The sequence below is a fragment of the Tasmannia lanceolata genome, unplaced genomic scaffold (assembly GCF_043159265.1).
Source record: "Tasmannia lanceolata isolate RefF3 unplaced genomic scaffold, GAP_Taslan_0.1 ptg000005l, whole genome shotgun sequence".
Taxonomy (NCBI): Eukaryota; Viridiplantae; Streptophyta; class Magnoliopsida; order Canellales; family Winteraceae; genus Tasmannia; species Tasmannia lanceolata.
This window is the reverse complement of record NW_027518682.1, coordinates 23025110-23049400: the sequence shown is the minus strand read 5'-3', so window position 1 is coordinate 23049400 and position 24291 is coordinate 23025110. Positions and strand designations below refer to the sequence as shown.

Sequence of the window (24291 nt, the reverse complement as noted above, 5' to 3'; positions counted from 1 at the left end):
CGGTACCACTCTTGATATTTGATCCAAGAGCAGCGCACCTTTTAAGATGCTGCTGTTGGATTAAATATCAAGGGTGGTACGTTTGACGTGCCAGCTTGACGGGACTTCACGGGCCACTATATAATTTCTCGGTTATTAATCCCACTAGAAACAACCAAAAGGGCCTTTTTTTAATCTTTTTTAGTGTCTCATAATGGCCGGATTTGAGATTCTAAGCTCCATAAACAAAATAGTTCTCTCTCTTGCAAGTCACCTGCTGTGAAAAATTCACTCAACTCTCTTTTGCATAACTTCATTCGGTTAACACACACAAATGTTGTTTAAACATCAACTAAATCAATCCCTACGGATCTTGGGCATTCAAATCGAAGAAAAACTCAATTCTAACGAGATGGGTTAGCAATATCTTCCACCATGGCTGACGGAGTGAGTACTGAATCGACCCGGAAACCCCTCTTTTTCTTCTCCTCCTCACCACCACTAGGCTTATGGGAGACATATCCTTTTGAACGTGAGCACTCTCAAGAAAGAGTGGACTTGTTGTACGAGGAAGACGGACCAAGAGCTTCTATTTATGGGAGAAGAAAGCACCCATAGAACTCTCTAGTCCGATCAGTTTTCCTTTGGTATCTTTGGGACAAGTTTACACTACAAAAGCACCTTTGGATTCGTGACGAATTTATGCTCACACTGATACTGAGACACATCTGTTGGAGGAGAAGGAGATTCGCAGACAAGTTCGTATCGTAAATGAACGGTTTTTGGGAAAAAAATTGGGCATCAATTCGAAAATGGAGGGTTGAGAATTGCAAGTCTTAGGATTTCTTCTAACATGGGTTAGGATTTTCTGACTATAAGAAATATATTATAGGTCCTCTTCCTGAATTGGGAATGACTTCTTTCCTTTTTCTTCTTGGTTTCAATTCAATATATGTTCTTTGATTTATTTACAATAATGGCAATCATCATTTAGAGCGTTTGTCCATGTTTATGTCCATTTTTTTTTTTCTGACAGTGATAAAAATTATTGTTAAAAACAGATAGAGATTATAGGTGCACATCTAGGCGTAAAGATCAAGTCCCTCATAAAAAAGAACAGTAGAAGTCCTAGAATTGGTTAAACGGTCTGCTTGATCGTTAGTTGCCTTGGCACTCCAAAATTCATTATTGGTCAGTTAGTGTAATGATATAAGAACGGGAAAATTATGAAAAAAATGTGAACATTTGCTATATTATGAATAAGGGCAAAGTTTTCAAAATCATGAGAAAGAGCTGTAAGTATGATCATAGGTGTTTTAGGACAAAAATACCCTTCTCTTTCTTTTCCCTCCACCTTTTAGGAACGGATCCCAATGCACTTTACCAACCCTTTTCACCAATTTATCTTCTTCTTCCCAAGCCATTGCCATTGCCATTTCCAAACGGTAAACGCCATTGCCATTGCCATTGCCACTAGAAAAAAAAAATCCACCGGTTCTCTTTATTTTGCTTTGGGTAATAAACCCTCAAAAAGCACGTCTCTCTCCACTGCCAACCCTTTTTACATTTTTATCTTCTTCTTCCCTCGCGCTGGAAAGCACTTCCCTTGCGCGCGGAAAGTAACATCCCACGCTGGAAAGCACGCCTCTCTCGCGCGGAAAGCATGTCCCGAATGTGAAGGAGTTTGTAACAAAACTACTGGAATCCTATCAGACGTCAAGAAGACGTTTGGACGTCCGATTCGGACGTCCTATGGTTTCCTTCGGACTCCCGAATGTTTAGAAGTTTTTAACAAAACTACTGGAATCCTATCGGAAGTCCGAATAACTTCTTCGGACATCCAAAAGTCAAAATTCGCATCTGATTAAATAGTGGGTCCTAGGTTTAAATTAGTGGTTCCAATATCAAAATAGTGTTTCCAAGGACAAAATACACCCACTTTAGAATGTTAGAAGCACTATTAATAAGCTATAAACCACTATTACACTCTCAGAACCACTCTTCTTGCAAAAACGTCATTTTGTGGGACTCTTTTTGGAAAAATCCTTTTGTTTTAATTTTTTTTTTTTTTTTTTGATCCATGAGCCAACCCGGACTCAAGTCGATCAGATTTGAAAAATCGGTAAAACAATGGGTTGAGGTAATGCTACCTGGCTGGGGTTGGTTGTGTTAGGGTTGCGCCGAACCCGACTCAACCCAAAGAAGGTTTGAAGTGTTATAAGGTCATGGCCCGCCTCCTCAAGCTGGGGTCCGTTTCACCGATTAAACCCTCGCAAACTTTGTCTTCTCAGTTGAGAAACAAGCCCTACTTTCTCCTCTCTCTCAATTTCCCCGCCGTACGTACCCTCTCCCAAAGTTTCTCCTCTTCTACAAGTCTTACTTCAGAGGTTCTGCTGTGCGTTTTTTCTTACAACAGGGTTGGAATTTTGACGTGCTGCTCAACTGGGTTTTGCTTATGTTTTTAGATACCCCCCGGAGGAGGCTGATTTTGACGGCAGTCACTCGTACCTCTTAAGACTCCTATTCAATGTCTATATAATATAAGTCGGGTCATGGAGGAGGTTGCACAAAATATTCCATCGTACGGAGGTCCTTTTTTCCAAGGAAATTGGTGGAGTGGGGAATCTCCTCCCCCAGGACAGGACCTTCTGGTATATCCATCCACCCTCATTCGGTGATAGCTCTGATGATATCTGTGTCCGACTTGGCCACCTTATCCTCGAATATTACGTTTCACAGATTCTTCAGACATAGCATAGATTTCTTTTTTTAATTTCATCCTGATCCTATTTTATTGACATTGGGATTGTTGTTATTGGGTCTCTAGGGTTTGGGTTTTCTTAGCATTGGTGAGAAAACGACTCGGTTTTGGTAGATTATAGTGGGCATCTCCTATTTTAGAGTTTGAGAGGGTACTTGCAGGGACCCCCCCTCCCACCATCTTGTTTCTTGGCATTGTGACATCCAATCTTGATTCTTGGCACTGTGACATCCAATCTTGTTTCTTGGCACTGTGATTAGGTTTTTTCCCTCTCGAATTGGTTTTCTACACTTTCGTTTTCTTCTCATTTGTTGGATAAAGTAGCTCTCTTGTGCAAACTATCTGTTGCCTGCTTTAGAATTTTAGGGGATTTCAAATAAAGCATTTCGATTCTCTACCTTATCATTTCCTTCTCATCCGCTTCAGAGAATATACCTGCTACTTCTTTTATTATAGAAATCAATAATTTTCCTCTTGGCTACTTTTCTATTTTTAGTTTGGGGGGCCACTGGATTCTCTGTCCTTGTTTGTTTCTTTACCAATGCCTGGTTTTCTAGATTCCTATCTGCTCTAGGGATTCTTGGGTTTTATTTGGTTCGTTATGATAAAGAGGCAAGGGTTGAGGTTCCTTTTCCGTCAAACACCTGCTGCGGATTCCTATACTAATTCAATTCATCACTCTCTGATGGCTTTGGACAAGAGTCTGTTCCCTTTGAATTTCTGCTGCTTTAGTCAAATGGGTGTCCCCAATAGACGATGTCGAAACCAAGGGAAGTTTTCAGCTGATGTCTGCGGTGCTTTTAGGCTCAACTCTGGTAATGGGTTGAGCTTGAAAGGTTGCTCTGATTCCTCTGATGGTGCTTTCAGAAGGGTAGATGACAGTTTCCACAAGGCTCATGCCTTGCCCTTAAATCGACAATTGGTTCGTGACTCAAAGATTGGGCTAGAAGAGGACATGGGTTTCAACCTGATGAATGGACGGACAGCATATGAACGCGGAAGCCCCCTCAAATTTCCAGACCGGCCGATGCCCAAAAAAATGGTTGTTGCTGTTGATGTCGATGAAGGTACTTGTTCTAAACATTCAATTTATTTCCTCCTCTTATGGATTCTCCAAATCCGTTTTTTGGTATATGGCTTCTTGTTTAAATTAAGCTTATGCTGTTTAATTTTCAGTAACTGTCTCCCCATGCAATTGTTATAACCAGAGAATCAGACACTCTTTGAATTCATAGCAAAGTTAAAATTGCTCTGAAATTAGAATTTAACCATAAATGGATGCATGCATTGTATGTACGTTCTCTGTTGTCTTGATTGAGAGCCATTCCTAGGAATTATTTTTCATTTTTTAGTAAATGCTGGAAAATTGTGTCTTTTAAACTCCTCTGATTTTATTTTTTTTGGGAAATGATTCAACTTTATTACTGAATCAAAACCAAGACCGAGACAGTCATGGGAACATAGAAAAGCTCCTCCGATCTTCAAGTAAAAATCTTTGTGCTTACATCTGGTTCATCTAATGCATATTAGAGTTCACAAATTGCAATGCAATTAAATTTCAGGAAAAAAAACTGCTTATCTTCTCAGCGTTTTGTGCATTTATGGGAAGTAGTTATGTTGTTTGATTGATGAGGGAGAATTTTGTATCCATTAACTCTTTTGGGACTTAATAGTCAAAATCTTTTCTCGAAAATTTGCCAGTAAATCTTTTAAGATTGCTCTAAATGTAGTTCCGTTTTCTTGACTATCGATAAAAATTTATTTTTTGAAGGATCGATGATGTTTACTTTCTACCACTACAATAATCTTTGGTATTCCGCAGTGTGTTACAATTTTCTTTTTTCTGATTCATAAGTTTCGCCATTTCTTTGATGTACAGTTCTTGGAAGTTTCCTGTCAGCTTTGAACAAATTTATTGCTGACCGCTATTCTTTGACTCACTCAGTATCGGAGTACTATGTATATGAGTTCTGCAAGGTATTTGTTGCTAACCTTGTGGGATTCTGTGTTCTCAGGACTTGTCATATAGAATATTGCCTTTTTTTTAAATTTATATGTTATGTTTTTGTGGGCGCGGGGAAGGAGAGGGGATGGGATTTAGATATGTATTTACTCATGCATGATTTTTTGTATCCTCGGTTTTGCAACAGGTATGGAATTGTTCTCGCATTGAAGGTACCAACCAACACTTTTTATACTTACTATTTATTTGATTTATCTGCCTCATATCATGCATCTTTACTCGATTCTGCAAAGAAGCCCATCACTTTCTTCTTTATGGAGTGAAATCAAAGTTTAGGAACTTGTGACTTCATCCGGAATGATGTTTGCAGTCCAAGTCGACAATAGACTTGGTCAAGTACTTACACAATTCTGTTGCTACTTGTTTGGTATCCTCCAGATATAACCCAATGACCCTGATTCATAGGAAAACAACGACTCTGTTCAGTAAAGTTTTTGGATCAACAACTGACTCAACCGTATCTACTAGTTCCCTTTCTTTATAGTAAAAAAGGCTATGAGGGGGAACAGTGGGGTTGGGGGATCAATTGAACAACTTCTCAATACGACTTCTCCCCACTTTTTTGCCCATCCCTTTGGTCTTAAGAATGAGTAGCTGCCCTTCTCCAGCCCTTATTTCCCAAACGAAGCGTGAACATACCATTAATAGATGGAATGCTAACTTTCCTGTACATTGGAATCACTGTTGAAACATTCTTCTTTCATATTCGGTATGGGAAGATAACCGGATACGTGGTTCCAGCTTGGGTGCCTAGATGGGGGGAACGGGGAGGAGGGTGCAACAACCCAGTGACAAAGGTGGTAAAAAAAATACATACAACAAATTTATGCTAATAGATACATACAGACAAAAGAAAAAAACTCTCAACATCCTCAAGGAGGCAAATAATCAAATGCCATCATTGCATCTATCAACTCTCGAGCGAGAAAGTGCATCGCTTCCGTTAAAGTATGAAAGATAAATAACGCCTTTCTCCAACGGCTTAAGCTATTGGAGAAGTTGGTAAGTTAACATGGTATCAGAGCCAAAGGTCTCGAGTTCAAACCTCCCGGATAGCGAAAATCCACATGCAATGGTCAGCCCAAAGTGGGACCACATGTGCCACGTGTTTGCCAAGTGGGCCACACGTGCGGGGGAGTGTTAAAGTATGAAAGATAAATAACACCTTTCTCCAACGGCTTAAGCTATTGGAGAAGTTGGTAAGTTAACAGCTTCCTAGTTAGCTGATCTCCAAACATGACGAACCTCGGTAGCTTGACCATCTTACCGATCTTGAATTTCTTTTAAAGCATCGGCAAACCTTCATGGAAAAGAGCTCCCGTCTCTCACCCATCTGACTACACTAAGGGCCTGTTTGGATGACAAAAAAGTAATGGAAAGAAGTCGAAAGCAAAGCCTTTTCCAACTTTTGCCACTTCCATCGTTTGGTTCCGTAGGGAATGATAATTTTAGGTGGAACGCCATGTCCATGTGAACCGAAAAGTACTTCTAAATCGTGGAAACTTTTTCCATCTTAAAACCTGGGATGCGGCTTTCCTTGAAAGAACTATCATGCTCACTAATTGGTCTTTTGCCCTTTTGCGTTTTTTCCTCCCACGCTAAAGCTGCTAAAACCTAATACCACAAGCTTAGGTTTTACTCATCCCCCTCTTTCTCATCTGGTGAAGCTGCAGAGTTAACCCTAAAGTGCATTTTAGCATCTATCCGCAGCTTTCCGCCATGCCTAAGGTAGCCGTCGGAAGAGATCGCCTCTTCTAAGCCCCCGGAAGATCTTACATTATGTGAAACTATATATTTATTTATTTTCATTTGTTTCTTCTTTCCCGTTAATTTACAATTTTGTTTCTATGAATTTCTTCTTGTTGTCTCTGCTTTCTGAGCACAAGAAGAATTTGAAGATCTGCGCTTCAAATTCGAAATCGAGTTATATGACGAAATTCATTCTTCTTGTCTCTGCTTTCTGAAATTCCCCTTCCTATTTTTTTGAATGATGAAATCCCCTTCTTTTTTCATCGTTATTTCTCATTCTTCCAATATATGGTTTGGTCTTTTGGATATTAGCTTCGTGGTTCAAGCATATTGTTGAATTCATGTATAGACGACCGAAAAGGCTATTATCAGAAAAGAGAAACACCTGGAAGAAGAAGAAGCTGTCGAATACACGGGGTGATTTACTAAATCAAGGTTCATGTTAACAGCTACCGAGTTAGCTTCCCTTGATTTTGGAAAAATAGTTGTGGCTTCACAAATTCTATGCTTGTGCAATTTAATGGCATGATGATGTTTTTTTAAAGTAGACATAGTTCATTAGTATTAAGATAGCATTCAGGACCAGGAGTCCCATCCTACGATACAAAATATTGAAGAGTATTGGCATGGGCATACCCGAGACCAATTCAAAAATTTACCAAAATAAGTCAACGTACAATAGCCTAAACATCTCCTTTCTTCTTTTCAACAGCATGCCTTCTTTACAATTTCCGTAACATTCTTTTAAAACCTTTCATTTGTACCATTCTGAAATCGATAAAACCGGTTCTCCTAACAAATGCCACTGAGACTGCGGAAAAACAGGTTCTCCTGAAAATACCAAGCTTGCACTCTAAAACTCTAGATCAAACTTGAAACTCCAAGAAAATATAGCAATGCTAGAGTATCCAGACAAGAAAGTCTAAGCGAAAGACGAGTCTCTCAAGCCATGACTGTTGAAGATTGAGTACTTCTAGATATAGACAAGTATTTCACAATGGTATTTAAACATTATCTATCTTGGATGATCGTCAAGAACATTTACCATCGACAAGCCTACAACCTAATTTTTGAAATTCCATATTAACAACTAAAACCTCCAGACTAATTTAGAAAAAAACTACCATCATTAGGCATAAGACTAAGGAAGGAGTCAACCCTAAACGAGAGACACTGAGGATCCTCAAGCCTAGGGGAATCAACTTCCCGCCAATGAAGACATTTGCTGATGTCATCAAAATATTAAACTTCATTTTCTCTTTTTTTTTCCTTCACTCTATTTTCCTCTAATTGATAATTATTTTCTCTTTCTCTTTTCTTTTCTTTTTTTTTTCTCTTTTTTCTCTTTTTTTCTAAACAGTTAGGGAGACTAACCACTCTTATCCGGGGCCGGATGGCCTTTCCTTTAGGGTATACTACCCTTGGCCCCCAATTTTACCCCAGTCATCCCATTCCCCTGTTCCAGACAAGCCTCCCTTCGTTCCTTCAGATCTCTGATCGCCATAGATAAGAAGAGTTGCCTTGTAGCTTCTACATCGTCATCAAAGCCTATCCCAAAAACATCACCTATTGCCAGCATCTCATCTAATTCCTCAGATGGGAGAACAATATTTTCTTCCCCACCTTCACTTTCCTCAACCATTATGTCGTTCTCTTATCATTAGCCTCCCCACCCATTCGATTTCGGATCTCCAAACTCACCTCCTTATCTAAAGCGTCCCTTGAATCCTGTGAATCCTCTAAAGAGACTGCTATCATTTTTTCAAGTCTCTCTATTTCACCAGCCTTTTCTTTTTCCCAACGGAGCCGGCGGGCCCTTCTCTCCTCCTCCAGAGCCTCTTTGAAAAAAAAGGAAGTTTGTAGATTCGAACAAAGACATTTTCGAGTTCGTCGATCTGGAGACTTTCTTAAGCTCTTCCTTTTTGCCAGGGCATCCTTCTTGAATTGCTTCCATTGCCTTTTCCAAATACCCATTGAAATCCCTCTAGGGGTGGGGCACTCCTCAGATGCCATTTTTTCATCATACTCTAGTTCTTTAAGGAACTAAAGATCTTCAACTTCGAAGGATACAGCCTTCCTCTTACCACGCGAGGCAGACGCCATTAGGAGAGAAGAGGATTTATCAAAAGTCCTTCAATAACAATCTGAACTTGGATGCCAAAAGATTTCTCCTAGAGTCTTCTTTTTTGTGAAGACCCAAGAGCCTCCTTTTAAAGAGGGAGAGACCCCCTTTAATGACTAATAAATGAGAGTCAGTTTGAGTCCCTCGCCCAAAATGACCGACTTGAACTACGCGGTTTAACTTTGTATCCCTTGGGGCGGTGACACGATCCCCACCGATTTGACAGGAGTTAATGCCCGAGACTCTCGATCTCCCTTTCTTTTTGTTTCTATTAAAAAATCTATTTTTAATTTTCACCGCCTTAATCACTGAAGGAGACTGCAAAAGTGGATCATCAGAAAGATCTCTCCAGGAGGCCTTTACCATTAGGTACAAGATTTATCATTTAATGAGGCCTGACCCGAACCTTTCCTTGATCTGACATCCTTCCCCTTCAATGATGGATACTTCCTTTGTGGTTTTACAGGTGTCCCTACCTTTCCCGATGTAGAAAAAAATTCAAAATCTACGATAGACACATTCAACGGCTCCTTCATCAAGGAAATTACCGGGATACCCCCAGGGGTTCCAGACACGGGCCCACCCTTGGATAAGGTCAGCGCCGACGATTTCTCATCGGAAGTTTTAATTTCAGGGGTTGAATCCGAGGAAACCCCTATCGCCGAACGGATATTGGAAGGGAATAAATCCTCAACCACCATCTTAACTCCCACCGGGTAATTAATGGAATCAAGTAGACATTTCCATAGTGAAGTTAAAACTTTAATGGAGGCAAATTCTAAGCAATGATCATGATTGCCATACATTCAATATTCTAGAACTTGGCCGAAATGCTGACCCAGCGCCTCCACCGTGGATTCAGACCAGGCATGCAAAGGAATGTCGTATAGCCTGAGCCACACTGATCTTGCCCCAGTATTGATGGCGGGAAACTACGGCTGGAGAGAGAAAAGATACCCACCCAACTCCTACCCACGATGTCTTAGAATGCTCAAGGCCTAATCCTGAGATTCAAAACAAAAAAGAACCATAGAAGGGCTAATACAAAAAGGCTTGTTGAGATGAGGGAGAGCCCATTGTCCCTTAGCCCAACTCCAGACCTCTTCCGGCAAAGAGTTATTCCTTAAAGAGCCCACCAGGCAGCTCTTTAGAGTTGTCAACCTTTCAGCTACCAAACTGTTTGGAATAGAGATCGAAGGGGTTTTGTCTTTTACTACAGAAGGAATCCTCTCCTCGGGAGATGCCTTTGGGATCCAAGATTTTGACACCCCCCTTTTCGGGGTGATCTTCGATCCAAAGCATTTTCTGCAAACAGATCGAGTGCGATAGTTCCTGTAATTGCACTTCATACATCTCCAGTCACTTTCATTTTGTTTTGAATGATTAGCTCTCCCATTAGGCCTTCCATTACTAAATTCGAATCTTCTTAGTAGCAGGTTCAAGTCCTCCTGACTACCCAAAGAGCGCGGACTAGGTCTGAGAGGGAACTTAGGGGGTCCCTCCCGGAATCCTCCTTGGCTTACTAAAATTAGAGTTCTCCGGCAACAGCTGGATGAGATACCTTGACTACAAAAAGCCTCCTGTGCAGAGTAACCACTTTCTACTAGATTTAGAAAGCTGGCTGCTATCTGAACAAGGTTAATACCACAGATACAACGAATGGGATCTAGATTCTCTAGAACCGGCAAGGGGTCAGCCGGTCGATGACTAAAGTATTCCCTCATCCCATACACATTCCTTTCCCACCCCCACATATATATGTTTGAATGATGAGTATATTAAGAAAGGAGAAACAACACTCAAGACCAAGAGGGTCTAACGTAGGATGGATATTAATGGCATGATGATGTTGCAGACAGCCTCTATTTGCCCCTCTGTGCTGTTATAAGAGGAATCACAGAAAGTTGAAATTTCAGTGGGATCCACAAATGGGTCGTTTGCTCCTTCAGATGCTACAACCTTGTTGCCTGCAACTTCACCTTCTTACTCCAACGTCTTTGGTTAAATCCCAACATCTTCATCAACATCCAAAGTCCTTTCAGTTTCTATTTCTATTGCAATTGTATTGGCAATTCTTATTCCTCTCTCTTGCATCTAAAGGAGAGATTCAGTAGCATGAGAGAAACACATATTTGATTGTGCATTTTTAAGAGAACTTGGAAGTTATGGAAGTTAGATTTGTTCTTGGGGGATATGCTTCTTTTTTCTTTTCCAAACATGTATCCAAACGAGATGCATATCTTTCTCAGAAAAAGCTTTCCCTTATATGTTTATTGTACCAAACGATGAAAAAGGCTCCTCTGGAAAGGAAAGGAAAATAAAAGGCTTTCCAGGGAAAGCTTTTCCAGGATGGAAAGACCTTTCTACTAACCAAACAGGCCTTAAGGGAATCTCCCTCAATAATAATATGATATAGCTAATATTAGTTTACCAATTTGATTCTATGAAGAAGAGCCTATACCTATGTCTCATTAGAATCCTTCTCTCCTATTAGCCCCGAATAAACCCAAATAACTTCACTAGCGTCATTCCCCGTTATCCCCACAATACCAATTGGGCCCGTGTTGACAGAATCGACCCATTGAAGTTTAGCTTCAGCCTCCCAGAAGGAGGGGGGTATCATCTAGGTCGAGGGCTCTCGGTGTATACCCTACTCAGTCTGATCTCCTCTCAAGATCATAGGATACGGAAATGCCTCGGAATTCAGGAAGGCTAGATGCCTATCAAAAAACCTTTAGAGAAATTTTGTCTTTGGATATTGCCCACAATGTTTCCTTCCCTACATACAAGCCAAATGGTGATAACAAAAGATAATTTCCACAATGTCCTACCTGTGGAGGTCATAAGAGCAGATCTTCACAACTCAAAATGTCCAGGCCCATGAAACCAAATAAAATAGGTAAGATCGCAAAAAACAAAATTCCGATTTTTTATCTAGTTGAGGTAAGTTGATGAGTTTTTCCGGTACTTGATCAAGTTCTAGCCTTGAGTTGTATATATGATGGCATATGTTTGTATTGGACATAACTCATTAATTGTCATTCATATTATTCTTACTTATAGTGTTGTGTTTCATGTTATCTGTTCAGTTCTGAGCATGGCCTTTTCTTGTGGTAGCTGATATTTCGTGTCCATGAGATCTTTAAAACAGCTCATTTCAAGATGGGGCAAGAACACAGTGACCCGAAGTGATCGAATAATATACATACAACAAAGCTATGCTAATAGATACATAAAGACAAACGAAAAAACACCACAACGTCTTGAAGGAGGTAATAATTAAATGTCATCATCGCCTTTTATCAACTCTCAAGCGAGCGAGCACATCTACGTTCAAGTTAGCTGATCTCCACACGTGTCAGACCTCGGTAGCATGACCTTCTAACCGATTGTGAAGTTCCTTTGAAGAAACCTTCATAGAAAAGAGCTCTCGTCTCTCACCCATCTGACTACATTAGAGGAATGTCCCTCAGTGATAATCTGATCTAAGTGAGATTGGTCTACCTCTCTGATCCAATGAAGAAGATCTATGTTGCATGGATTCTTTGGCCCCTATGCTGATTCCGTGTCCACTCGTCTCCACATGCGAATCGGACATGGATTCACGTGGGACACACCGGATTCCTGTCGTAGCCGTGTCCCGCACGAATCCTGTGTTTTTTCGGGCGAATCCGATTCATCTTTGTCTCTTTCCCTCACGAATCCTATTTTTTTGAGGCGAATCCGATTTATCGTTGTTGTCTCTTTTAAAAAGAGAATCCTATATATTTTCCCTTTAAATATGTTTTCTTAACTTTTTTTATATGAAAGCACAACCCATACTCTTTTAATAAAAACCCTAGTGCCTCGACCCTCGAAAATCGATCCCCTCCTCCTTCGACTCTCTTAGTACAAATTTTTAATTTTAAAATTTTTATTTATTTAAAAATTACCAAATCCGAATCCTACTTTTGGGGGCTTGCCGAATCCAAGACCTCAAATCCATGTCAGATCCCGACACGCGAATCCGAATCCATGCAACATAGAAGAAGATCCTATACATCCATCTCATTAGAATCCTTGCTCTCCTATGGGCCCCAAATAAGCCCAGATAACATCAGTAGTATTATTCCTTATTAATTCCCCAATGCCCACCAGCCTGAGTTGCCAATGATCGACCCATCAAACTTTAGCTTCAGCCTCCCAAGAGGAGGGGTGTCCCATCTAGGCCAAGGGCCCTCGTGTACACCCTATTTATCTTAACTCCTCCCAAGATTTGTAGGACACGTCAATGCTTCAGAATTCGGGAGGCTATATTGCCTGTCGAACAATCATGGTGATGATCTGTCTCTCTGGATATTGCCCACACCTCTTGATAGCCCTTTGAACACTCTCTTGTATCTTTTCTTCTATAAAAGCCAAAGGGGTCGCAGCAAAAAATAAGTTCCAAAATATCCTACCTCTAGAAGTCCTAGGAGAAAGTCTCCACGACTCCAAATGTTCATCAATATGGCCTGGAAGAACCAAATAAAATAGTTAAGATTGCTAGAAATTCCTAAGTCTTGATATAGCTGAAGGCAAGTTGCTGAGTAAATTGAGTGCCTGTTCAAGTTTAAACGTTGAGTTGTATATAAGATGACATGTGTCTGTATTGGACAGTACTCATTAACTGTCAATCATATTACTCTTTACTTTATAGTGCTGTGTTTCATGCTATCAATTCTGAGCATCGCCTTTTTATTGTGGCAGCTGATATTCGTGTCCATGAGTTCTTTAAAACAGCTCATTTCAAGATGGGGATTCATCCCATTCCAGGTGCTCAAGAAGCGCTTCTTAGGCTGTCTACATTTTGTAATCTCTCAGTTGTGACGTAAGTATCTATGCATATGCTCTTTTAGGAATTCATTTCTGTTTTTATGAGATCAACATCTCCACCTTTAAGGAGTTTCAAAGCAATTTGATTTCTGTTTATTTTGAAAAGATCTCGCCAGAATGCTATCAAAGACCACACTATCGAATGGATCGAAAAGCATTACCCTGGCTTGTTTCAGGAAATTCACTTTGGCAATCACTTCGCTCTGGACGGTCAGTCAAGACCCAAATCAGATATTTGCAGGTAGCCTCCCATACTCCTTCCATTTTGTGATGGCTGATATGCATCTATACAATGTTTTCTATTTCACTAAGGTTTCAAAAGCTGTGCATTGGAAACAAAGTTTATACTCTGGAATCAAATAGTTGGTAAAGAAAAATTTATTTTTACCTTAACAAGTTTGATAGAAACAAGTGACAGTGTTCGAGAAAGCCTTGCATGTGCCCACACATAACTTGTACATATACATGCATGTTGGTGGCAGGCATTGATACAAGTTGTCTTGCACAATAACTTCAAAATTTTCAACACCAGCACATCTTAAAAAATATTCTAAAATATAAAAATATAGAAAAGAGGAAATATAGAAAAATGCCTAAAATTTAAAATTATATATACAATTTATAATGGAAAAACTTGGGTGGGCTCCGAGGTTACTTAAAACCTCATAAATGCAAGCTTTCCTTTAGCTATTAAATACTTTATAATGTAAATTTTATTATAGCCATTAATGATCTTGTAAATGTAAATTTCTCTATAGCTAGTAAACACTTTGTAAATGTAAATTTATTTATAACTAGTATACACCTTACAAACAAACGATTGCCTTGAAAAAAAAATTTACATTATTATATTCTTTATTATGATGTGGTTTCAATGCATGCAAATATTTAAAATCTCCTATGATTCAACCGACACTTTGAATTTATTGTTGACATGTGTCGTGTCGGACACAACACGACACCCGTGTCCACACATGTCAACAATCCTTTCGACACTTTTAAATGTACTGCTAGAAGTGTCAATAACTTTATATGTATGTACGTGTATGAGTGTACCACTATTTCTAGATTTTTAGGGGTTCTCATGGCAGATACCCCCATATCCGTGTCAAAACTTGGCACACAAATACGTGTCCACAAATTATGTTTATATGTAGTTTCTATTTTAGTCGTGTCCCTGTTTCTAACTTTTTAGGAGTTTCTGTGTCCAACACTCCGTGTCCGTGTCGATAAATGACACTCATGCCTGTGTCCATGGATTTAAATTTCGGTTTCGGTTTGGCCCTTGGCCGAAACCGAATTTTTGGCCGAAATCCGGATAATATTACCGAAATTTCAGAATAATAATATTTTTTTAAAACAACCAATTTTTCGAAATTTCGGAAATTTTTTCACAAAATTTGAAATTTCGCCAAATTCCGGTTTCGGTCCCAACTGAAATTTCGGATTTCAGACGAAATTTAAAATCGTGCTCGTGTCTGATTTTTGGTCACCTATGTTGCATTGGTACGGATACAACAGCAAACCTCCAAAAGAAAGTTTCGTAGGTTCGCCTAAATATTTTAATTTATTCTGAAATTTTAGTTATAATAAATAATACATTAAAATTTTTAATAGGTTGAGTAAATATAAAAATTTAACTATTTTCATATAAAAATATAAAAAACTTACTATTAGGAGGTTTGCTAAGGGCAAGTGGCTATAGAGCTGCTTGTTTTGCTCCTATTGGCCAGAACCAGTAGATCCACACTGGATGTCCTTCTTCTTTTTTTGTGTGATGACATAGGGTATCCCCACCCCATTTTAGGGCGGGACTAATCCCATAGGGAAAACCAGACTTGTTGTTCGAACAGAACCATAATATGTCATATTTTCCTCTTTTTTGTACTCTAGTTTAATGTTTTCCTACTACTCATTTCTTTCTAGTCAGGGAATACTTAATATCTGCTGCCGGCACATGTAACCTGTCATGTGCCAGGCATGTGGCCATAGGCCCAAAATCCAGACCATTGACCCCATCTTTGTCTCTCTCTTGCCAACCCCTAAAATGGTGGGCTTTCTTTTAGGGGTGCAACTCAGGTCGATTTTTTGGAACTTGGGTTGAGCTTTTACCTTGAAATTGGGTCCGGTTCGGGTTGATTCCTATTCGGTTTTTAGCAAAAGCTCAACCTGACCCGACCCAAGTTGCATCCCCACTGTCTTTTGAACTGAACCTTTTTATCCATTGAATGCAGACCGTAACCGAAATCCTACTTTACTGTCCATTTTACTGATTATACGGTTGACATTGTCCAAGTTTGAGTTTTTTTAGCCATGCCCGTCCATGGCTGGCCCTACAAAATACAATTTTTTTTGTACTTAATACTTGTAGACATCATCCATGCATATGCGTGTACATCACATGGATGGTGCAATGATATTTACTGATATGGATGTGGGCAGGTCCTTGGGAGCTCAAGTTTTGATCGACGACAACCCACGATATGCCACGGAATGTGCGGAAATAGGTGTCAAAGTTCTACTGTTTGACTATGACAACTCGTATCCTTGGTGCAAGACTGGCTCTGCACCTCTACACCCTCTTGTGACCAAAGTTCATAATTGGCAAGAAGTTGAGCAACACCTAGCCTCATGGATGATGGTATCTTCTTAGATATTCTCCAAATCAGCAAAGCAACCGGTAGGGTTAGGAATAGGATCACTACTGGTTGGATATGCATGCATATGCTTCATTAGCCCATCCATACCTCCCACCTGTTTGCCGATCAAAGTAGTATGATGACGAAAGTTTAATGAACGTTTTCTTGTGTGTGTGATATGTAAATGCCATTCTCAAGGCAGCCGATTGTAAATCTGTGATGTGAAGCCCCATGTGACGAATATTTTTAATTCATTTCAGGATCGGTTATAGTTTTAATTAATTTCAGGAATGCCATCACTACTTTCCGTTGGACCCAAAAACATGATATGGGCAAGGATAGGACTTGGTTGATCACTCCCACCCAAAAAAAAAAAAAGTCACAGAAAACCAACTGCCAAAGACTCACATTACGCCCTTGCTACATCGAACAGCCTTATCTACTGATTTACACCTCTTTCGAGCATCGTCCTCATGATTTAACCCAAACAAAATCACGAGTGATTACTATTTCACCACGTAAATGGGACCAAATCCCTGAAGATGATTAGTAGGATTGTTAAGCTCATATATGGTGTCTCCAGCACTTTCCTTCTTGTTGGAGTAAGAAAACCGGGCAAAAATAGAGCAGAAGTCGGTCGACCATTCCCACTCTGGCCAGTTTGCTCTTCACTCCTATATATCGGACCTGAAATGCCACTGTGCGAAACATGAACGCCAATTTGCACTTGTGTAATAAGGACCGACTTCTGCTGAGGCTGGATCCTTTTTCTTGGATTTCTACCAGGAAAATAGGCAAGATGTCCCACATACAGAACCATTACAAATTTTACACCATTTTATGTCGAGAGAACGACGTCTCAAGGAATTGCTTCTTTTGAAGGCATTGCAAGATATTGAGGACTTGATAAGTGTTTCACTTTCTTATTTTTTTTATAGAAACTGGGCTTTATTTCGATTGTGGGAGTGAGTAAATGAGTCTAGATTTTCGTATGGGAGCTCGTAGTTCCCTCTTTTTTGTGCAGAATCATGGGATTATCCCATGGAGCTCCTACTACACTATCGATAGGAATCTGATTCGAATTCATGATTTTTGTTCCCTGTTAAGGAATAGATTGATTTAAAATTTTCTTTTCCTTGGCAGTCATCACCGTCAATTCACTGGAAATGCACATCTCTCTGCTCCACTCACACGCTAAGTTTGGACTGTTGGTATACGAGTACGTTTTGAAGTTGTGACTTGCACTAGTCTAATTTTGTTGGCACTTGTGAATCAAGAGCTCCCGATGAAAACTAGCTACGAATTCTAGGCAGAACAAACATAAGGGCGGGCAGCTCCACATGCGAGGAAAATCAGTCCTAGTAGATTTGTTAACTACATTTCCATATGAATTATCAGATACCAAAGGATAATAGTTGTCACAACCACCCATTCAAAAGAAGAAAAAAAGGGATAATAATGGTCACATATAGAATGTTGAATTTTATACTATTTCCAAAGGTCTGGAGCCCGACCTTAATTTGGAGAGTTGAAAAACATGCATGGTTTCAATGGGAATTGTTTGAGGAGATAAAGATGGGGCATTTGGCATTGCGTTCACCCATTTATTTTGTCTTTGGATTGGGGGAGAAGACCGATTGGACCCTCGAAACTGGCGATGAGAAAGTGAAGTGAACTGCGGAAGTTGAATTTTATTAATTTTAGTAATTCGATTTTTATTTATAGTAAGTATCGAAATAGATAGAGGGAGAAGGGGAATTGAAATACCCCAAAACGTGGATCCGTTTTTGAGAGGGTATTTTTGTTCCGAAAAATAAATAAGTTTTATTTAATAAATAAAAAAAGAAAAAGAGATAAAGTTAGAATGAGTTAGGGTTTCCAAAAAGCCTGCTAAATTAGGACTCTTAAAAACAAGAGTTTATAAATAAACTCTTAAGCTACATATTTTAGAACTTTAACCCTAAAAGAAATTGTGTGGAGCTTTGGGAGAGGAGAACGAAGAAAAAAGCTTGAAAATCCATCTGCTAAAGAGGTATGTAAATATAATTTGGGTTATTCGATTCTCTTAAGAGATTTAGATCTCCTGGGAATAAAGTTAGAGCGTTTCTATATTGATTAAATCAAGTTTTGCGTTCTTCGATTGAAGAACCATTTATTATGGTTGAGGGAATTGGTTTTTCCCCAAAGATCTTCGCACTCTTTCGCGTTAGATAATAAGAAAGAAGGGTTTTCGGGTAGAAAATCCGGAGGAAACAGTGTTTTTGCGAGTTTTGAGAAAAAACCCAAATTGCGAGATTCGAACGCCCTAAGAAGGCACTCGAAAGGAAAGGGTCGAGCGCCCGAACACCCATACTCGAGAATTCCCGAGAAGGAAAAAATCTCAGAGGCGCCCAAGGGGGGTGACTTGGACTCCCGAAGGGGGTCCTTGGACACCCGGTTCGGACGCCCGAACACACCAAGAAGGGTCGATTTTGGGAGGTTTTCCAATAAGTTTTGGAGACACAGATTTGTTCCAAAAGACATAAGTATTGATCCAAAATGTTAATTAGTAATTAATATGGACTGTAGGTGATACTACACACTGATTTAGTGATCTTGTTTGTGGGAAACGATTCACACGAGTACCACATGTATGTAGACTTGTTGTACCACAATTATTCTATTTATTGAATATGACTCATTATGCAAGTTATGCATGTTCTTGATTGATATTGACTGTGTTAGTATACACGAGGGTCAATAGTCACGGTATGGTATCGACTCCGAGTTCGGATCTACCACACGCACGTATGTGCCAGTTGGACTTTATAGTCACAGTTTTTGCATCAGGACATGGTGTTGTCCGAGTAAGGATGCGACAGTTAATGTCCTTTAAGACGAAGTGTTTTGCATGATTATTAGTGTATGCAACTTTTTCTAAGCCATCGAAGAAAAGTCATGAATCAAGCCACAGTATCACCCTACGCAATATTTTTGAGGGTGAAATCTCGTACGAGATCGTTTGGATTCAGCTTCCTACGAGTTAGTAGGCAGGTTCCGTTGACTACATAGTCTAGCAATACTAGTCTCACTACACTAGGCATCAGGCACAGTTAAGGGTGTCAATTTTGGCTCGGGCTCGAAAGCTCGCTCTAGCTCGGCTCGAATCCTTAATGAGCTGAGCCGAGCCGGCTTGCCAGGCTCGTTAAGGATTTAATATATATATATATATATATATATATATATATATATAGAGGAAAATGATTGTGAGCTTGAGCATTGGAACCTTATGGTGAGCTTGAGCTCTCAAATCAATGAGGCCCACATTGTTAGGATGATCCAAAGCATTCACTAGAAAGGGCCTTACATAGATAGGGTGTGTACAAAAAATCAGCTCCATAGGATCATCCTAACCTATCCATTTGTGGAGGTCAAAATGGACAGACCACAAATCTGCCCATTTTTGCCCTCCACTTTTGGAGGGGTTAGGATGATTCAATGGAGCTGATTTTTGGTACACACCCTATCTATGATAGGGCCTTGCAAATGAATGGTTTGGATCCCCACAGAAATTGTGGGACCCATGTGATTGGTGCACTCAAGCGCACCATTCCCTATTAGAGCTTGAGCGCACGAACATATTCCTCATATATATATATATATATATATATTATATTAATATATACACTAAAAGGGTTGCCTATGGAGTGAAAGGGGGAGGCAAAATATGTTACTTCTTTTTTGGAACCCCATTTGTTACTTAGACCACTCCCCATGGTGTAAAAAAAGTAGTCAAATTACACTAGATAGGGCTGTCCAGGGAAGATGAGAGGTGTGAATATATGATTGCCCTTAATATAAGCCAAGCTCGGCATGGCTCGCGAGCCTGGCCGAGCTGAGCTCAAGCCCGAGCTGAGCTTTTGAGCTTAACGACCTGAGCCGAGACTAGCCAAGCTCGGCTCGGCTGGTTTACACCCCTAGGCACAGTTACACACTAGGCATCAGGCACAGTTATAAGTTACAATTACAGATACAGTTATGCATGTTTATGCTAGTACACAACTTTGCTAGCTAGATTGCTATGCCAGTTACAGATTTACATATATTGCCAATTATTTTGTTTTATTTAATTGATGTTATGTTATTAGTGTAGACATGTTTATTTCACTTGGCATTAGCACATTCTACGCATTCTATACTACAGGTGGAGAACAGTAGATACTTGAGTTCGCGGGCTTAGGAGTGAGCAAGGGCGACAGATTAGGATTTATTATTTTTAGTTATTCAAACAGTAGTTTTAGTTACAATGAACATCTGGTTATTTAATTTGGTTTATTGATGTAGTCCGTTGGACAAGATTTAGTTTCCGCATTGATAACTCTGATGATGAATTAATTAATTAGTTATTGCTTTAGTAGCTCTATTTATTGCATGGTTCAAGTGTGAATGCCTTACACATTCATGGTTTAATGAATATGTGGCGCTGTTACGTGCGTATGCCAGAAATTCGGTTTGGGGGCATGACAGGCATAGCATATTTTTCTTTGGCTCAATTATCTCTTGTTCTCTGGAACCGGAATTCATCCGCTGGAGATCTCGTGGATGGAGTCCGACAGAAGATATCGGTGGTTTTAGTTTGATGACGTCCAAGGAATGGAGCGTTGCGGGCGGCGGATTGCTATGCTGCTGCTGCTTCCCGTGCAGCCTGGCTAGCCTCCTCATCCTCAAGTTCACCTCCGCCCTCTCTCTCGGAAGGCTCTCAACAACAACAAGAGCTGGAAGCATCAACGGTCCACCACCAATATCGGCCTCCTCACACCCAAATGCTTCCACTATTCTGAGCTGCTCCATATACACCCTGTTGTGTCGTCCAATATGTCGGAGGTGCTATCAAAGGTTGAATTGGGGATATGGGCTACGCTCTACACCACCGGCTTTTGGAGGAATCCTTCCCATAAAGAGAATAACAAGAAGTGAAATGCCCTTTCCTCCTCCCTTCTTCCTTTCTCTCGTTCCTTCCGTTGGGGCCTATTATTTAACCTGCAAGCAATTTACTACTTGTTTTCATGTAAATATCTGTGAGAGAAATGCACTTGCCTTATTTGAGATTTTTTTTTCTCTCGTGCATGATTGATTGATTTGATGATGTATCAATTTTGAATTTATGATCCTAAATTAAAGGTTGAGGGTTGAGGGTTTTTGGAGTTGCACAAAATGAGTTAGTTTTCTATATCCATTTTTATGAATAACATTTGGGTACTTGATTTTCTATGTCCATTTCAAAAAAAAAATAAAAATAAAAATCTAAGCCGTTTATCGAGTGGTCTCACTGCATACATGTAATGTTTCTAGGGTTCTTCTATGATAGATGCCGGAAAAATAAGAGCACCCCAAAACGATAAGCTGAGTGCCACTTGTTCCCTGATCTAAACCATCTATTGGGCCCCCGACCATTGAAAAGAAAATCTACTCCATCCCAGCCCTTAATTCAATGGATATTTCCCTTTAAATTGTAACTTAAAAAAATGTACAGGGTTTTCGATGGTATTAATAATAATAGATTGAATAAAAACTGAAAACAATCAAACTATCGGTTGAGTCATTTGGTCCGGCATGACAATTGAACCCTGTAATTAATTCAGAAATGTATAGGGGGGTCTCACCCGTCAAGTCCCTTGTAGGTGGTACGGTGGAGGTGCCACCATTGATATTTGATCCAACACCAGTCAAGGTGGCAAACGGGCACAGCACGAATAACTACAGTGATATGGGCCATGCCTGACCTCAAACTTATCCGTGCCACGTTGGGCCGAGAAGTATGCATGCCGTGCCACCGGTTTGCCACCTTGAAACAGCAGGGCTGCTGTTGGATCAAATACGAAGGGCGATACCAGTCGCACCGTGCTTGACAGTAGGGCATCATATAAAAACTCTACTTTATAAGGCCTCATTTAGTCATTTCCGAGTTTGCGGAGGGTAGTTAAAGTGATATATTTGGATAAATGAAAGAAGAGGGGTTGATTGTATTGTAGGACGGATGTTGTAGGCGGTGTTGATTGGAGGGACAATAAGATCACCGAAGCCCTCCGCCTGAAACCAAATTAGCAAGTGTCCGTTGTTATTCTTTCCCATCCTTCTTTTTGGCTGTGGGTGGTAAAAAACTGTGGCGGTGGAAGGCGAACCGAAAGAGCTTCCAAGGCTTGAGAACCCCACGGCTCCAGTTGGTTCCTGCAATCACCCACCTCAACTCTATCTGTATGCTTCGTTCCTCTTTTTTCCTATTTACTTAAGCCTTTTATCCTTTATTTTTTCGCCGCCTTTGAGAAATCTAAGAAAATATAATATTCATTTTCGCTCGGTTTCTAATGCACCGTTTTTTTTTTATTTATTTATTATTGTCTTAGACTAGTTTGATGAACAGCTAGAGAATAATATGGAAATCTTACTTTGTTTTTTCTATTTCTATAAACGTGTTAGGGTTTCATGGAATACATGCTTTAGATTTAAGACGAGTTTGATGAGAATTACAGAAGAAAATGGAAATTTTACCTTTTTTTTTTTTTTTTTTTTTTTTTTGTATTTCTATAAACGAGTTAGGGTTTATACGCTTTAGCGTTTTCTTTTAAAAATTGTTGTTGGGGTTCCACGCAAAAGGAAAGATCCCACATCGGATGGATGGGCTTATACGGACTCGGGCACCCTCCCCTTGACGGCTAGCTTTTAATGGTGACTTCCACCCTTCTCCCAACCGCTGTAGTGTTGCGGTAAGGACCGGAGTTGGACTCCGCGAGACCCTCTAATGCCTAAGTTAGACGAGACAACCATAGTACGAACCGGGCTTAGCGCGGAAGAGAAGTGGGAATGAATTGTGAGATGTATAGCTTGAAGTTTGGACCCGCTTCATAGAGTGTAGGCCTAGGCATAGAAACCTGTCCTTTTTGTGATTGGACGAGCTCCCGAAAATCTCGTGTCACGTGCCTAATTGGCCGTAACACAAATAAACAAAAACAAAAGAGAGAAGAGGAAGAAAGAGGTTGATTCAAGGCAATCGACCTCCTAATGACTCAATTCGAGAGGAGCCATGACTCTCCTAAACAAAGTCTCATTTGCTGTAAATTTTCTCTTCTCCCTTCCTTTCATTGAAATACCAAACTTAAATACAAGCATAAAAGTAGTTTTAGATCACTACGCCACTAACCCACTTACATAACGCATAGACAACAACTAACATCCACAACCTAATACACATAACATATAACCACATAACTAAATCCCCTAACATGGACATATAATCTCGGTTTCCGAGTCTATCCTGCGACTGGAGAGGTAGGTTTCTAGGGTTTCTAGAAGGGTTGCAAAATGACCCTTTTACCCTTAGCGCCCCCTTTTGAATCTTGGAGCTACGTGTCTGCTCTCCATTGGATGTTGGATTTTACCCCCGACATTTTTTTCCTATAAACGAGTTAGGGACTTAGGGTTTCATAGCTGAATATCTGCTTTAGCCTTTTCTTTTCCTTTTCTTTTGCCTAAGATATTTTATTTTATCATCCATATTGGTTATATCTACATTTGATACATTCATTGGCAGTTTTTTTTTTGGTATCCAAATTTCATTAAAATCAAAGGAGAAAGAGATGGTCAGTACAAGGAAAATACAAAAAAAAAAGAAAAGAAATCCAAGACAAAAGATATAACAACTCAAGGTGGGAGAGCATCAAAGAGAGCCAAGGCCTCCTGAGAAACACCTAGTCTAGCCAATCTATCAGCCACTTCATTTGCAAATCACCGCACATGCTGGAAGACTACCAAGGAATTTTCCACCCAGACAAGCATCTCGTCAAATAGAAGGTCAAATCTCCAAGGATGCTTATTAACCCATCAAGCCATCGAATTACATTCAATGAGTCTACCTCTACCACTACTTTATTAAAACCACCCCTTGCTCGGAGACTTAAACCTTGGTGCACTGCTTTGACCTCGGCTTTCGTAGCATCCTCCACTCCCAAAGGACAGGCGAAAGCCCAAACAACCTCTCCCTTATCATTTCTAAGGACACCCCTATCCCAGCCGGCCCTGGATTTTCCAAACTAGAACCATCAAAATTCCCAAACTCGATTTCTCGGCCCTGGATTCATTGGCAGCTTTTGAAGGGTTTTACTGCTTCCAATGCAAATATATATATTTT

General features: G+C 40.0%; 2 protein-coding genes across 3 annotated transcripts in view; both read left to right on the top strand.

Moving 5' to 3' along the window:
• Positions 1 to 2070: 2070 nt before the first annotated feature.
• On the top strand, positions 2071 to 16409 carry LOC143878010 (Haloacid dehalogenase-like hydrolase (HAD) superfamily protein). Its single transcript, XM_077380395.1, has 6 exons — positions 2071 to 3807; positions 4620 to 4717; positions 4891 to 4915; positions 13363 to 13483; positions 13595 to 13729; positions 15931 to 16409. The coding sequence occupies exons 1-6, from the start codon at positions 3342 to 3344 to the stop codon at positions 16139 to 16141; spliced, it is 1056 nt and encodes a 351-aa protein (XP_077236510.1). The 5' UTR covers positions 2071 to 3341; the 3' UTR covers positions 16142 to 16409.
• A 5664-nt stretch (positions 16410 to 22073) lies between these two features.
• The window catches only part of PUM23 (pumilio 23), a 32750-nt gene continuing 30532 nt past the window's right edge, over positions 22074 to 24291 (top strand). Inside the window, exon 1 of one of the 2 annotated variants that reach the window (XM_077380394.1) lies at positions 22074 to 22361. The gene's annotated coding sequence lies outside the window, so the exon portion shown is untranslated. The remainder of the gene's footprint in view (positions 22362 to 24291) is intronic. The other variant, XM_077380393.1, reaches the window with a different exon arrangement.

Coding starts and splice junctions, on each gene's coding strand:
- LOC143878010 (XM_077380395.1), top strand. CDS start 3,342: ATGATAAAGAGGCAAGGGTTGAGGTTCCTTTTCCGTCAAACACCTGCT. Junction 3,808..4,619: donor TGCTGTTGATGTCGATGAAG/GTACTTGTTCTA, acceptor TTTGATGTACAG/TTCTTGGAAGTTTCCTGTCA. Junction 13,484..13,594: donor TGTAATCTCTCAGTTGTGAC/GTAAGTATCTAT, acceptor TATTTTGAAAAG/ATCTCGCCAGAATGCTATCA.